This window comes from Corvus brachyrhynchos, unplaced genomic scaffold (genome assembly GCF_000691975.1).
Source record: "Corvus brachyrhynchos isolate BGI_N302 unplaced genomic scaffold, ASM69197v1 scaffold94, whole genome shotgun sequence".
Taxonomy (NCBI): Eukaryota; Metazoa; Chordata; class Aves; order Passeriformes; family Corvidae; genus Corvus; species Corvus brachyrhynchos.
The window spans coordinates 9,438,072-9,455,469 of NW_008238330.1; the positions used below are offsets into that span (position 1 = coordinate 9,438,072).

At 34.1% G+C, this 17,398-nt stretch overlaps 1 protein-coding gene across 1 annotated transcript in view; it reads right to left on the minus strand.

Annotated features, from left to right (window-relative positions):
- The window catches only part of ULK4 (unc-51 like kinase 4), a 215,356-nt gene that overhangs the window by 137,473 nt on the left and 60,485 nt on the right, over positions 1–17,398 (minus strand). Inside the window, exons 24-28 of the mRNA XM_008633969.2 lie at positions 13,065–13,198; positions 10,106–10,227; positions 9,736–9,792; positions 6,639–6,690; positions 6,458–6,552 (exon numbers count right to left, since the gene is read on the minus strand). Of these exons, the coding sequence (XP_008632191.2) occupies positions 6,458–6,552; positions 6,639–6,690; positions 9,736–9,792; positions 10,106–10,227; positions 13,065–13,198 (460 nt within the window). The remainder of the gene's footprint in view (positions 1–6,457; positions 6,553–6,638; positions 6,691–9,735; positions 9,793–10,105; positions 10,228–13,064; positions 13,199–17,398) is intronic.

The window sequence follows — 17,398 nt, forward strand, 5'->3', positions numbered from 1 at the left end:
TAGTTAAGCCAGCTGTAAGTCTTTTCTAAGATATATATATTTTCGACTGTCATTGTAAAGAAGATTCTTTAGGTCTTAAATGACTGTAGTAGCTTATTCTGAACTTCTTCTAACACAAACCTCAGTTTTGGTAAACAGTTTAGAAAGGAATTCTCCATAGCAGGTGTCAGGAATTCTCATAGCAGGTCCTTGTGTCAGTTCAGTGTGGTGGGGAGATCAACTAAATGAAGCACTAATCCTATGGAAAATTATTTTGTTATGCAAAAGCATATCAGAATGCATATGCTGAAGGGGGAAGCATGTATTAAATTTTATATGAACCTTAAATCATATACTTCCTAACTCCACAATCCTAATCTTCTCTCCATGCCATTTGGGTCACTGTTCTTCACTAATGTGTATACAAATTTGTAAACAAGATATGAACTTTGCACATAATTATTAAGGTGAAATAAACTATAGTGTAATAGTACATAAAATATTTTTAACAAATTCACCAGTAAATTGCAGATGTTTGTGTCATTTATGTAGAGAGAAGAATGTTACTAGCATTTTGGCATTGAAATAAATAGAAGAATATTCAAACAAAGATTCATTTCTTCTTCTTTTGTATGGCTGCTGATATCTATGTGGAATCAAATCTCCATATACGCATGAAGATAAATCAGATACAGGTTTTTTTGCCTCAGTCTTTATCACAAAGATCACTTAACAAAAAAAGGAAATTATTCTTCTTTAAGCCTAAACAGACTATATAGATTGAATATGATCATAGCTACAGATGAGTTCCTACCACCTTTTAAATAGCCTGATATCCAGTTCATGATACATTCCTAGCTGCACAAAGTCACCACTGTATAATTCTGTAATGATGGCATTCAAAGGCTGTGCTGCCATAACTGTGCTGTTATCAGTACCCAAAACAGTAATGAAATTCTAGAAACTTCCATACACACACTACACTCACATCTCCCAACTATAATATATATGTACAGGACCAAAAAACCATGGCTCAAACCTGGTAATCCTGTTTCTGACAGCTGGAATGGAGTAGAAAAAAAGTAGGAGAAATAGACCAAGCATAAAGCTTCTAGTTTCTAGAAAAGTACCTCTTGAATTAAGAAACTTCCTAAGCTGATACTGTACCTGTATTATTTTAGCATTTAGCCTTTTCCCCCATATATTTGTCCCATCCTATTTTAAATGTATTTATACATTTAGCATGTGCAATACCTACAGCACTGCATTTTACACTTCAATTATGCCTTATGAAGACACATCCTTGCTTATTTTAAAGCAGCTAACTTGATACCCACATATTCTTACTTTATAAAAAGCAAGAATGATTATTTCCAATTCATCTTTCCCATGCTATTCATAATACTACACTATGGAGCATTCTGTTTCCAAGATGAAGTTCTTTTCTACTGAGACCCTCCTTGCATCATTGAGCTGTACTTTTTCTTGATAAACTTCATTCCCTTTGAGAGTGAATGACCACAACTGCGTTCAGTATTTGAGACACGGACATGTGATGCCACCACAGCACAGTGATGTTTTCTGCTTTTTTGTCTGATCATCTACTAGTCATTTCTAATAATCTAGTTGTCTTTCTGATTACTGCTGAGTATTTAGCTATCATTACCAAAGAAAAATAATACTGAAAGATTTCCAGAACAGTTAGAAGTAGTTTAGAGTTTGACACTGCTTATGTATAGTTGAAGTTATTTTCCTCATGTCCATTACTTGTCATTTATCAGTATTGAATTGCATGTCACTTTATTTTCCTTTCACTCAAATCTTAAAACCTTCTGCAACTTCTCTGTCAGTTTTAATTTTCACTATTGCGAATAATTTAGTGCCATCAGCCAGTTCTGTCACCTTCCTATTCATTCCCTTTTCTGGATTAGTAGCACATATTGCAACAAACCTTTGTAAGACACAACTCTTAAAATACCTAAATTTTTTTAATCTGATCTCTATTATCCACTCAGTAAATTTTGACTAGTTAGAAGTTGATCAGCCTGAGGGTAAGAGGGAAGGGCCACTAATGAATTTGAAGACTTTGATGCATGACTTTGCCAAAACCTTTTTGCAAATACAAATATTCTATCCAGAACCAGAACACCTGTCTCCATAATGTTCAGTAATTTCTGCAAGGAAAACTCTACCAGTGAGGTATGAGCATCACTGAGAAGAGCCTGGCTCCATTCTTTTGACACCCCATCCTTTAGATATTTATACGCATTAATGAGGTCCCCTCTCAATTGTCTTCACAAAGCTGAACAGGCCCAAATCCCTCAGCCTTTCCTCATGAGAAGAGATGCCCGAACCCCCAATCATCCTTCTTGCTGCCTTCAAATTTCTCAAAGCTGTTGCTGGAGGCACAGCATACTCCTCAGTGTTTTAATATCATCAGTAATCTCTCAGAATGTAATGGAAAAAATAATGTAATGAATGGTAGAATAGATTGGGAAGAAGGATGACACTTCTGTAATTTTTTTTTAAAAGTCTTCAGAATCTTTGTTGAGGATTTTTTTTTCTTACTTCTGGGAAGAGACAGCTCTGATGGAATGACTCAATATGCCAATTAGTAGAGAACTGATTTCACAAAAAAGTCTCATGTCATCTGGATTAGCTTAATGGACAGAAAGCCACATGCAGTGTAGTATTTTAATCTACTTGAAAAGGGAATGTGATTGAGAAACTTCTGTACAATATGTTATATAGTCACATCCTACACTGACATAATTACGTTGTCAGTGGTTAGATTAGAACAGCCTGTGGATGAAGAATACCACTGATGCTAAATTAAGAAAAAAGCACTTGCAGAAGTTTCTAACCCTTGTGTTGTCACCTTTATTGAAACTAATAACTTTCATATTGTCAAACAATACGTTTCCCTGTCATACAACTTTTCCCTTGACTTTCCATCAAGCAACTCATCGTGTTCTAGGTGCTTTCATTTTAGCCTGGTTATTAAAAGTAAGTTTTAAAACTCTGAGGAAGAGAATCACTACTGACAACTTTTGCCTTAACCAGAGATCAACTTTAATGTTTTGGGTAAAAGATTGTATGTGCAGTGCACAGATAATTTTTGGGAGCTAGTTGGAGTACAGAAAGGACTCCCAGAGGAACTGTCTGCCATCATGAGCTCTAAGTGCTCTGAATTTGCGTATTTTCAGGCAAATAAATATACTTAATACAAAAAAGAAAAATGCAAATTATACAGTCAGCATGAATTCTTCCAGTTAATTATATCTAAATCTTTACCAAAATTAGAAAATCAATATTATTAGAACACTTAGTATCTGAATTTAGTAAACATGTTTACATTTTAGGTAGGTGGAAGAAACAAGGAGTTGGACTTGTGCCAGTTCAAGAAACTGGGGTTAATATTTCACTCCAGTCTATACAGACTCTTTTTAATGACCTTCATCACCGTATTTGTATACCCTAAAATCTAGTTTTGTAAAAATTTTCCAAGTCACACTTACTGTTAGTCTTTATATCTTGTAAAAATGCACACAACTGCATGCAAAATGAAATTACTGCTCACTGCTGGCTTTCATTTAAGCACTTTCAATTAATTTCCATTGACTTTATCACACTTGGTCATATCTAATACAGTCAGTCTCCACAGCAGTTAATCTCCTCAATAATTGACTTCAGGTTGATGGTAATCAGAAATTTGACCACAAAACCCTCAAATTTATTCTGGGTTTTTTTTTCAAAGTACGAATATAAAAGTAAATCAAACATGAACTAAAATCCAGAACAAGTAATTTTTTTCTTCTCAAAGAGGGCAATAAACTGAGATGTTGCTCTTAAATTCCTATTAATTTAAACAATTTCCATTTTAGTTGAACTAAAAACAGATCTCAATTGAAAAACTTTCTGGTTCTGCTTGCTCAATATAGACCCACTTTTCATTAAATTAATTAAACTTTATTAGATGCGTTTAAATTCTGATTAGAGACTTTAAAGCAATGTCACAGTAAGAGTAGAAAAATAATTTCATCCTCTCAAGAAGGTTTTGGCCTTCACCCAGCCTCACTCCCTAAAATCCTGTTTGTAAACAACTTGGTCTAAATGAGCAATCCAGGCTTCTGAGCTCAGCCTAGGATTTAAATTTCTCTCCAGTAGAAGAGTGTCGTATTAACCACTGTAATACTTAAATATTGATCTGGAAGCTTGAACACGTCTTGCTTCAACATTTTAAAAAAGCAGTAAGTTCTGCTGTGTGCTGGAATTTATATTCATAGATTCCAGTCATGCTCAGCCAGCAGCAATTAGAAGATATCCCTCGAGCAACAGCAATTCCAAAAATAGTCTGTATGCATCATACAAGATGAAGTACCACTTTCCTCTAAAGTAATGTATGCTGTACATTCAAGTATAATTAGCACACTAGACTTCGTAAATAGTATTAAACTAATTACTGTTTGCACCACTAGTGGCAGATGCGGTTAGAGATTATTAATGACAATGGACAATTTCTTGAATTTAACATACAAAATGCAAGGCAATTTCTCCACTTTAAATTATGTCTGAATGACTATTTGCTGAGTGTCAGGAGGGCTCTTTTAAATTAGCAAGAACTGTTATTTATGAAAATCAGTGAGTGAAGTGATAGATTAAAAAAAAAAAAAAAAAAAGAAAGCTATTCATTTACAAGGGTATAATTTTATACCTATTCTAAACCAGGGAAACTACAAAAGGGGTATGTGTCAGAAGTACTGGAAAAGCATTGGTTAGGAAGGAAGTTTTATCTCTAGCTACATAACTGATATGTTGACATGGAATTTAAATAAATATCTAAAACTTTCAACACATGAAATGAAGTAAACTGCTCCCCAGAAATCTAGCTACTTTAAAACTCCCCTACTGTGAGCCATGGGTTACTTAACAGGGACTAGGATAGTCACTCCCTGGCTTCAGGAAAATGTGGGAAGGGAAGAAGAGTTGTAAAGAGAAATTTTCTCTTCCAGAGAAAACTCCCAGACCATTAAAGCTGAAACTGGGAGAGGAATTTTATTTAATGTGCTGACACAAGGTATTGCAATTTCAGTCAGCACTGATGGACCCCCATAAAAAATGGTACATATTTCTGTCAATATAAGACACACTGAGTATAAAGCAATTATTTTTTTAAATTGAGGTGATTCTAGAAGGATACAGATATAATATAGTGAGAGGCATGCTGACAGGCATGTAGGAAGGTATCAACAGGCATTCATACTTCACCTACCCTTCACATTTCATTCTAGGACCTTTTTGCCATATTAAAGTAAATTTAACTGTTCAGTTCTGTACTATTTCCCCTCTGACTATTAATTGGTTAGATTTTTTTGCATAAGGACCATTTTCTTGAATACCACTCTTTTGTGAGCATTCATGAAAAAAATATTATCAAACTTATTTAAATTCCAATTTATATTTTGGATTAATTTTACCCTTTTCACTTATTAGGACTTTATAATCTAAATACTCAACTAACACATACACACCAAATAGGGTTCAACTTCTAAAAACGCTTGATTTCTAAGATCACTCATTCTTATCTAGCACGATCGCTAACATCCCTCATTCTTATTTATTTGCTAATGTCTTTCTTAATATAAGTGCCATATTGGACGCATGCCCTTAACCTAATTCCAATATAAACACATAAGATTCAATTTGAATCTAATGGTCATCTCAGTGAGTATGGTGGATTGTATTTTGGTGAAAGTTCAAGCACAAAAATGTATCAGTATAGGTTATGATGATTTGTCAAACACCGATTCAACCATTCAGACCTCCTGACTTGCTGACAACTATTTCACAACGTAATTGTTCTGCCTTCCACTAGCTTAGCTCACAGTAGAATCTTTTAACCAAGAACTTCAAAGAAAACAAATCTTAGTGATGTTAAAAGCTTACAATATGTGGGTTTGGTAATTCTAATGAAATTTTAAAGTAAGAAATCTGCTAGAGTTAAAAAAGCAAACAAACAAACAGCAACAGAAAAACCCCAACACCATAACTGCTATTGATGATCTCGTCAGGAGGAATATGATAGAATGGGATCAATCCTCAGAGGTGATGTTTCCAAGCCATGCTGTTGTTAAAAGCATGTATTTCTGTTAAAAGCATAAAAAGTGGCAGTAGTTTCACTCATATATAGCAACATACTTGCATTGAAGCTGAAGAACTTACAGAATCAAGAACCACTATTTCTAAACTCTAAGTCCTTCTCAGTCTCCCTCTAATTTCTCAACTAAATACAGTAAACTGAATGCCTTGCTGCTTCTTTGAAAATTCTCTATAAACAATAAGTACTTTTTCCTGTCAAATAGAACCACAATACATTTTAAACCGTATTTTAAATGGTTTCTAAATCTTCAAAACTTTCTATCTATAAATGGAATTAGGCCTATTAGCCTGCAAGTATTTAAATTGCTGTCAGACTTACAGTCAAGCGATGGATCATCAGCAAGCTAGGACGGTCTGTAACTGCTTCAACAGTCAATAAAGTAGTCTTAATCAATTCTTCTGATGCAGCTTGCCCTGTTGGTAAGAGTAATCATATTTCTTCATAAACTTAGTAAAAATACATGCATCTAAAAGTACTGCAATATCCTAGGTTACCCTACCTATTGCTCTATCCAAGTTCGTTTCTCCTGAATCTATCGATCTGATGAACTCCTACAAAAGAAGCAGAATTTATGTTAAAACACTTTAGGAAAAAAAATTAAAAAGCATAATCACTGAATTATTACAACAAGAAATTCTTTAAAGAACTGTGTAAATACAAAATATTAATGCACCTACATTGGGATAAACTTTCATAATAATTATCTAAAACTGAAAGTGCTAATGACCAAGCTGTTACAATTTTGCAAGTCTGTAATGCTGTTGGACATTTAAATGTGAAGTACAGTAAGGATTATTACTCTGACTAGTATCAGAAATGATAGCATTTCCAGGTAAATAGACAGTAATTAAATGTCTTCACTGTTAACAGAAAACTGTAATTTCTTAGAAGACTTTGAACTACCTTGGATGTGGCTATGTCAAAATAACTCACTAAAATGACCAAAGACCCTTCAGAAAATGCAATTTTCTGTTATTTTGCACCATCTTTTTGATCTCCGTGCATTCAATACACGCTGTGGATGCAGTTACACTCAGGAGAACATGCAAAAATGCATACATAACTTTCTATTAAAAAGCACCTAAATTGTCATCATTTAAAGGAACAGGGTCAATAAGATATTAATAATCTGGATTAAGTAAATATTGTACAATTAGACCCACTGTTCTTTTGCTTTCACTTCTATGCAGGGCTGTTTATTTCATCGGGATGCAAAAGACATGTTATTAAGATCTGCTAAGGAAGGAAAATTCTCTGCAGAATTTGTAGTATGCTCTTTTTTACTAATGTAGTATTTAAGAAAATGGCATTTGTTTTATATTTCACTACCAATTAAATTTTTCTTATCACATATTAAATTGGCATAAGTTTCTACATGGGTTATCTTTTTCACAGTATGTAAGAAACATCTGAAGGATTCTTCTCTAATTAAAAATAGAGTTAGAAACTAATTATATATTTCATTATTTAAAAGCACCTCAGCAGCAGTCATAAAAAACAAGTGCTTCTATAAAAAAATGTTATCTTCCTGATCATTTGAAGGAAATTACTAGGTAATATCTAATTAATGTGTTTTGGAAGAGAGTAAATTATTTTGTTTGTTAAATTTTAGACAGTTTCACGCAACCATAGTCTCAAGACCAATTTGGAAACATCAAAATAGCTGGTGCAAAAATTTTTTTGGCTACTAATGCTTACTAATTTTATATTTGAAACACAAGGAAAAGATGTATTTATTTGAAGAAATTCAACTGTCTTGGGTTTCTTAAGCAACGGAGAGAAATGGTGTATGTGTATTTCACTACAGGTGAGTCTGTGCCCTGTGCACACCACCAGGAGCCTGCTATTAGCTGTGCCTCTGGGGCATGGCATGTCCTCCATATACTTCTGTTCACAGCAGAAAACATGAAAGGACTGTCCCGACTCCCTCTCAATTTCTTTGCTCAACACTACTGAAAATTACAGTGATGATGGAAGTAACTTCAAAGCAGCAAGAAAAAAAAATTCTCAATGAACAACCGTTAGAGGAAAACAACTATTCTTTTCCTTCCAGATCACAAGCACACATCTTTCCACTCCTCACAATTTCTTATTGTTAAGAACAAGACTATTGAATAAATCAGGACAAAAAAAAAAAAAAAAGGACAAAACAAACAAAAAAGACTGCCTTGCTAAAGTCTTAGGGGCCTCAGTTATAGCACAGTACTTTGAAAAAATACAGGCTGATGATCGAATGTCCCTTTATAGATGTCAGTGGGAATGCTGCTAAACACAAATTTCCAGAGTAGATTGTTGCCTCGTAGAATGGATAGTTACTCTTTCAGATTTAATTATATTAGCCATATCATAACACAGTTAAATAAAATGGATTAAAATATTACACTAATTTTTCAGATATACTACTGTCCCTCCCTTTTTCATGTCTAAATTTAAATAGTGTATGTAAGTTCCTGAATTGCCTTTTCTTCAATGAATACAGGACAAGACACAGGAAACACTGAGTAATCTGCTCCTCCTTGATTTGAGAGGAAAGCTGTGCTAGCCTGACTTCCTCAGTCAGTAGCTCAAACAAGCTGGAGTAACATCAAAGAAAACTTTCATTGGACCTGGTCTGCTGTACCTATATTGTTGTCAGAAGAATTTCACCTTCTAGAAGGTTGATTGGAAACTACTAATAAATCTACTGCCTAGTTACAAATGCTTCAAAGGGAGAAAGGGCTTTGTAATTCAACATCTACAGTTTCAAATTTTTTTTCATCATTCTAATGCTAATTTTTACACAAATATTTTCATAGAGATAAATTAAACCACATTTTCTTGGAATAAAGAGTCAAAGGAGAAAGAGAAGGGAATCTGAACACTGAGCTTGAATATAATTGTTTGCAGTAAAGCATTTTTTCATGCTATCTGGAGATAAATACCTAGTTGTCATTTATGAACTCATGCACTTAAAAGTATTTACTTAACTCTGATATGCAACTTCAGAATATTCTTTTTTTCTCCTTTAACATAAGCATTTGTTTTCATATGAGGAAATTATGTTAGAACTGTACTACTTCATTTCTGCTGTACTATCCAATGGCACAGCTAAGAAGTTCATTTTCTATGGCTAATGTCAGAAATAGGTTGTAAATGTCACCATGAGTTAAATATCTTAGCTCCATAGGTTTCCATCAACTAAACACAGTGTAGAAGTACTGGCAAGAAGAAAAAGGTGACAAGAAGAAACAATACCTTAAATATAAATTAATTATAATTTCTCTTTCATTTCTACTCATAAAATAATAGCATGAAATTCTAGAGAAAATATTCTGTGTAATTTAGAGCTAAACCTTTATATTCAGAAATAAAGCACACAGGAAATTCTCAGTTTGTCAAATATGTGCAGTGTCCCTTTGAACAAATAGATTACTACAGAAAAGATTTTCTGATTATATATAAAGTTTTGAATAAAACCAAAGCTTAAAAAATATATTCAGAATAAACTTCTCTCTCCAATTTAGAAATTTAATACAATTTTATTTCATTAAAGTGATTTCCAAAATTTTATGCATATATATCTTGTAAAAATATTTTAACTTAGACTTCATACTCACAAGTAAGATGCCATAGTTGAAAAGAAACTCCTTTGTGACTATCTGGGGACGAAATACCTATTTGAAATTAGTCAAAGTTGGAAAAAAATTACATAAAATGCATATCTCATGACCAGAAAAAGTAAAACAATTATTTCACATGTTAAAAAAAAAAAGAGGACAAAATCTGTATTTGCTTCTGTCATTACAGTTGTTATATAAAGTGCATTTATCAAATGATGTTTCATAGGTGGAATACTCATCAACATATCTATGCATTAACAAAACCTCTATTTTACTCATTCTGACCATGATTGACAGAAATTAGATTTTGGAAAACTGTAAGAGTTTGTCCTCTGTGTCACAAATTTTGGGGGGAAAAAAAATCTACCTGGGATGTCACAAGATGAAGCACTACAGGCATCATAGGAAGGCACATCTTCAGCTGTTTGGCCTGAACCGTTGATGGGTGTTTACGTCCAGAGACATTAGTTAGGGCACTGAGAATGTCACCTACAGAAAACAGCATTTCAGGCTGATCCAACATAAAAGCATCACTAAACAACAGCACATGACAAATAAAACATCTCTGTTCCAGCAGCCTCTGTTCATTCCTTCTCTGTCTGCTAGAAGTAGTGTTCATGTGACTGCATGATGAATCGGGCTGATCCAGCACTTCTCTTTCCTAGCTCAGTGTTCAACCAGGTCAATTCCCTACTCTGGCCACAGGGACAAGCAAAGGTGTCCTCTGGCAAAACAGTGAGGATAGAAATATAAGTAAGGCGAGTGTTGAAGTAAAGATGAAATTACTCCTCTTGGCAGAGTGGACTTAACACTGGCTAAATTCTATAGATGCAATTATATTTCCAGTGAAATAAAAAGCAAAGTTCTCATGACTTTCAGCTAATCAAGAACTGAATGAACCAAGATTATTGGGTGACACAATGCTGAAGCAGTACATTTCCCCTGCAGCACAGTTAAACTGGAAATAAAACCCCAAACATCCCTACCCGCCAAAAAAAGAGATCCTTCCAACAGCCATGCACACACATTCTCATACACCAATTTAACTGTGACACGAGTGACCTAAAGCTACAGGAATTCTCATAAAAGAGATGGCAACAGATCAATCAGAGAACTTAGCTGCCTCCATGGCAAACCTCAGACATAATAATAAGCAAACAAAATTTTAATTGCAATCGTGAAAATTATACTTCAGACTCAGAAGAGACATATAAAAATCAAGGAACATCATGCTAAATTTGTGTCACGCTTCCTATTGCCTACAAAAAGCAAGACCTCTTCTGCAAGGGATAAAGAACAGAAGCAGCATGAGAAAAGTTAACTCATATGAAAAGAGGGAAAATTCTGTCCTTATAACCTGAAAATATTAAAAGCCAAATGCTTTCTTGAAAGAGCACCTATTATATTTTTTTTCCTAAAAAGAGAGCTGCTCAAAACTGTAAAAGGGAATTCACATATATGTTAAACAAATAAAGAATGGGACTCAGTATTTTATATGATTTTTTCAGGCCAGAAAAGTCCTTTCCTTTCAGAATAAGATAGAGTTTAATCATGTTGAATAATACCAATGCTTTTCTTCTGTTCCCATGGAGTTCAGTTTCCAATATAAGCAGAAATGACAGTGCCTGGCACTGAAGTAGGGCTTAAAGATTTGACTCATTCGTTGGTAAAGAAAAGAAAGTGTTGCTTAAAACTCTTCAAATACATAAAACACAACATTTTTTTCATTAATACATTTTTGTTCTGAATTACACACAATAGTGTAATTCAACAAGACCTCTCTGTGGTTAGTAACTAATTTACTGAACAATCTCTATATTTTAAGGACTATGTAATAATCTCATTTGGCAATTCTGCATTTGATAGATAGGTAGATATGGCTACCTTTAATTTTAGCATGATTGAAACAATTTATATCTACTTCCTAAAAACAGGTTAAATAACCAAAAACTTTTTAAATTAACCAGAAGATTAACAATTTATTTCTTTTGTTCAAATGTATCTTTAAGGTCAATTTCTACAACTTGTTAATATATTTGGTTTATAGCTACATCTGGTGGAAGAAGATGGTATCAGTAAGGAGCTTACACAAATGTATATTAAAAAAGCCAGCTAGGATTAATTCTAAATCAACAGTTAAACTGCTTTTCACTGTTCCAATTTTCAAATCTGATTATTATTGTTAGGAGCCCATCGCTTTTACCATAGGTCAAGCAGTACATGCTCCTTCATCATACAGCAATAAAAAGAAAAAGACTTCTGACAAATGTGGACAAATACGGAGAGATAATTTAAGATTACAGAAAACAATCAACACACAGCTCCAGCTTGGAAAAGAAAACAAAATGCAGAAATTATGCTTGATAACAGTTCTCAACAATGCATTGAAATTGTAAATCAATAGTAATTACTTGTCTAAGCAATTGATGTACTATGTATTATGATAGCAACTATGTATTTGATGTATAGAGCTTTCAGATTCTGAGGAAATATCAGAGCCTACTATATCAGTTGCATATCGTATATATAAACAGTAGGAGGTGAATTTGTGCTTCGAACATTTCTAGTCTGAGACCTCCATCCTGAAATACAGCCAATATGCAAACCTGGTATTTAGTTAGAAAAAAGGGATCAGGTGTTTGCAGCAAGGCAAAAATTTGCATTAGCAGAGGAAGTAAAGTTTCTTTTAAAATAGCAGCATGACATTTAGGTCTACTAACCTTTGCATGCTACCATTACATTTTCAATATCCTAGCAATAATGTAGAGAAGATGAAAAATACATCAGGTATCATTTCATCAGAAAATAATTTTACGAAAATAAAGCTCGTATGCATGAGCAAATTGGTTTCAGGCATCTAAAACAACTGAAGTATCTAAGCTAAAATTTTGCAGAAAAACTGTCTGTAGCAAGTACTCTATATATAAATTTCAGCGTGATTAACATGTACTCAGAGATATGCCCTGTTGCATCTCTCCCAGGCCTCTGCTTTATGGGGCAAATTTGTTCTTAGATTGTACAATGTTTATAGATTTAACAATATCTTTATTGAACATTGATAAAAGTTCTTGTACATCTAGGCTTTATTCCTGACTGAGCTGATTGGGCTTACCATTCTACAAACACAAAACATTAATATAGGATATCATGCATTACAATACAAAATATCTGATCATGACATATATAAAAAATTTCAGGAAGCTGATATCATGCAAACTTTACGTAATCAGAAAATACAGCCTTTCCACATGTATATTTAAGGATATATCTGTTTTTTGACAAAGTAAGGAAAGGTAAGATCTGTTTGGTTAACAAACTGAATTTACCTAGAATTCCTGGCAGCTCCCTCACAATGTGATAGATGAGAAGATCCAGGCATTTTGACAGGTATTCACTGCCACCTCGCTGCTCTTTTCCTGGCATGGTCTTTCTGCTGTCTCTTTCAATATACATCACGAGTCTACATTTAAACAAGTGCAAAACATTAACTCTCACACCAAAGAGAATAACACTATATGTCAAAAGAAGTATTGAACCAGTCACTTCTGGTATCTGCAGTTACAATCAAGATGATACATTAGTTTTGGCTCTGTAATTTTGTTGAAATTTTAGACTTTTCTTTTAATCAACTCTAAAACAAAAAAAATTACTGAGTCAAGGAAAGTTTAAATGAATATGTGATGTTAACATGAGGAGTGAATCTTCCGGCAAACTTAGTCAGAGACTAATTTTACAATCTGCTTTATTTTGAAATATGTGATCAATATGTGCAATAAAAGTGAAAGACTAAAGGCACTAATTTTCAGCACATAAGAATTCCAATAGCAAGAATAATTTAAGTCAATGTAATAAGCAATCAATCTTTTAGTGCAGAAAAATCATACTACATAGATCACATGGCAGCCTATTAAAATGTTAGCACTAGCTGGAATGGCCATATTGAAAGAGAGAAAAGCCCAAATGAGTCTTAGATCCTTTCTCTAGTAATCTGGTGTGAACAATTTCTAAAGACAAACTCAATGCTCACATTCCAACTGGTAAGTGCTCTGTGGCTATGCCGTTCTGCAGAATGACATTTCTCACAGTGAAATGGTAACTGATTTATTAGCCACTGGCTAACTTACAAGAGATTGCTTTAATAATACACCTGTAACAGAATGCTTCAGGCAAAATTTTAAAATGCTTATTTGAATAGACAGAAGGGCCAGACTTCCCTTTAGGGCCATACTATTGACATCTTTGTTTCACATTCGAACTCCCTCCGGGTCCTGTGCAAAGAACCATCAATCACTGGTGAGGGAAATCCATGATCTGGATTTTAAGTATGTACATCAGTACTATCTTTTTAAAATACTCTTCTTATAATCAGTGCTCTTTTACAGAACTATGAAAACTACTTATTTACAGTGCCTCAAGTATTCATAACAACACTACTAGCAAATACATCTTTCCACCAAAAAAATGATTTACTCAACGAAATAAAAACTACCTAAGAATACATTTTGACGACGTATGTTTCTAAACAATACATCTCTTATCCTTCCTAACCTATTCTACAGAGACAAAGAGAGAGAGTGATCAGAAGACCCATTCAGTAACTACTTTTCACCTGTGCAATAGCCCAGATGCAACACATTCAGCTGCACTTCTCACAGACCATGAGGACATCTTTTATTCTTGCAATGTCTGGAAATTGCATTAGATTACAGGAATTTTGTTTTGCCTTTTAGAAAAGAACTACTTAAAAATCCGACACTGTGCTTCAAATAGAATTCTACTTTTACAAGCTTTACATGTTTTTACATAAAAGTTAGAATGTTTTAAATAAAATGGCCTTCTAGCCTTTCCAGACAACCACATAATTTTTATTCAAAAAATGTTTAGCTTTAAAAAAAAATTACAAAATATCAGAGTTTGAATTAATTCTTTTCTTTAAGAAAACACTTCCACGATTTAACAATCATTTGATTCCATATGGAAATACACTTAGATCTGTTTAAGTTTTACTTGGAATGGGCCAAACAGACTTCAACATGAGTGGTTTTATTGCTTTGGGAGAAAGAGGTTCTTTTCTGTTATAAAAATATGTTCTATTACTTAATCACATTTGAGACGAATACAAAGTAGGTTCACTTATTCTGAGAGAGGAAAGACAAATGACTTCTCTCCTTTATGTTGTTCATCCATTCATAAAACTGTCTTTCACAAGAAGATTTTCTAAAAATATGCACAACTAGTTTTTCCCTGATAGTTCAGTTTAACTAAATATTGTCTTGAGAAAACTGTACAGATACAAATCGTATAGGCAGTAATGCATTAGAATCTCTGTTTTCCTTTGACAAGTTCCTCAGTCATATGTAGAACAATTCATCAGTTACTTTTATTTCCTGATGAATCTCAGTGTTCTCTCTAGTGGGCAAAACCAGGCCCATAGAAACACATTTATTCAATTCATTTAGTGCACATGTTTGTCTTGAATGCAACAGTACATGAAAAAATATGTAGGTGTTAGTATAAATAAGTTAAATATGATGAGGAATAAAACCACTGTCTATGAAGCAAAGGTTTGGTTTAAAAACAAAAAAAATCAAGTGTCTGTATTGCAAGATATGGCCATCAGTGAGCTTTTACACTAAAAAAGCAAAACAACCCAAGTTTTCTGAAAAAAAATGTGAAAGAGTGGAGCAAAAAAGGGAAAATTCCAGAGTTAACAGTCCAGAGTGATAGGACCGGGAATGAGGTCTACTAATTAAAAGAATAAGAACTGTTCTCTTAAAAGGATGATCAACATGAAGTAAAGAGACTAAGTTCACAGAGAATGACAGACCTTCACAAAACTAAAGAAGGTTGTGCATACTCTGGGGACATATACAGTCCATTTACCCCAAGAAATCAAGGACTATTTATTAGTTTTATTATTATTTATTATTATTGTTATTAGTCAATCTCTGCTAACAGAAAAGGATGCAGATTTTTAAAGGACACTTAATACAGATATATTGTTTATTTTACAGAGATGTAACATCAGATGGCATATCATGCTAATAGAAGGGTCAATCTCCCCTTCCATCACCTTTTTTTTTCTTTTTAATTTGGTACCAGCTTGCTGGGTTTTTTTCCTGAAATCACTGACTTATGTAATTGTTCCCTCCTGCCTTCCATTTCCATGTTTTCCCATCTGACTGAGCACCAAGCTTTTCAGTTCTTTTCCTCACTACTTTTCTGAATCAGTCTTAAGATGTAGAAGGCAAATAGGCTATTCTAGATGTAAGACTTCAGTAGGTTTCCAGACAAAGCTTTTCCTTTGAGGGCACATATAAGATTTCAAAATTTAATAAATATAGGAGGTGGGCACAGGAAACACAGAAAGATTTTGCTCAGAGGTTATGCTGTTGTGCATAGTTACATTTCTGGTGAAATCTGTCAGGAATACTACCCTATCTTTCCACAAGTGTCCATCTCTGCAGACAGTAGAAAACAAGAGGTTTGAGTAAATTCTTTTGGGAGAAGTTCAATATCCAAGTCAGTCTCTGTTTACCTAGGAAATTCTCTGAAACCATTTAGATAGAAAAAGAACAATTCAGTGAGACTAATTGGAAATTATTGATAGTTCAGAAAAGGGTGAAATGAAAAGTCTCAATAAAACTTCAGGTTGCATCCCTCCCCTGAAGAACAAGTAACCTGCCTCTGCAAATCAAGGAGAAAAGAAGGAGTCTAGAAAACTCAGTGTGATTAGCAAAAGAAACTAATTTGCATAGTATAAGTAACAAGTGCTACTTCAGCCTAAAAGGTTTCATAACTACTCTAGCTGTTCACACGTGGAAGAACAAAAGGTATGTAATCGACTACCACGGAACAGGTAGGAAAAAAGAGAAACAGGTGAATTGTCTCAATGTTGTGGGACAATGAATTCACTTCAAAATTTCATCTCTTATTACATATCAATACTTTTCATCCACAGAAGTCAAAATCTGCACAAGCAAAGCAAAACAAGGAATGCATTCACCACTTCCCATGGGCAGACAGGCATTCTGTTCATTTCCATGAACAAAGGGCTCTATCACATGTAGTGGTTACTTGGGAAGACAAGTGCCATCACTTCTAACATCCCCCCCTGCCCTTCCTTTCTTCTTTCCCCCATGAGGCCATGTGGTATGGAATATCCCTTTGGTCAGTTGGGATCAGCTGCTTCTCCACTATTATTTGGAATTATAAAGGTGTTTCCATACTCTTCAAGTAAGGAAAGACTTTTGAAAAGAGGTACAAAAAGAAACGTGCAATCAGATTCTGTAAACTCAGCTAATCAATAGGCGTAAGAGGGAGATGCATGGAGAGGTTGTGTGTAAAAATACTCAAAAGAGAATGCCAACTGCTGGTACCATGGCCAAAGCCAGTAGATTCTGTAAACAGTAAAAACAAATAGGCAGGTAGTCTTAAGATTGCGTTCAAGGAATCAAGACTCGTAACACAGGATACTTCTCATGTTCCCAGCCCAGAGGCACCATTATTGCTCACAATAAAAAGGGGTTTCAGCAAGTCCCTACTTCTGCTGCCTTTTATTTCCTGGTACCTGTGCAGAAACTGGAAGAAAAACACAAGGAAATCTGTTTTGCTAACACCAGCACAGCTAAAATAAGCTTGCCATTACCCTTCCCTTCCA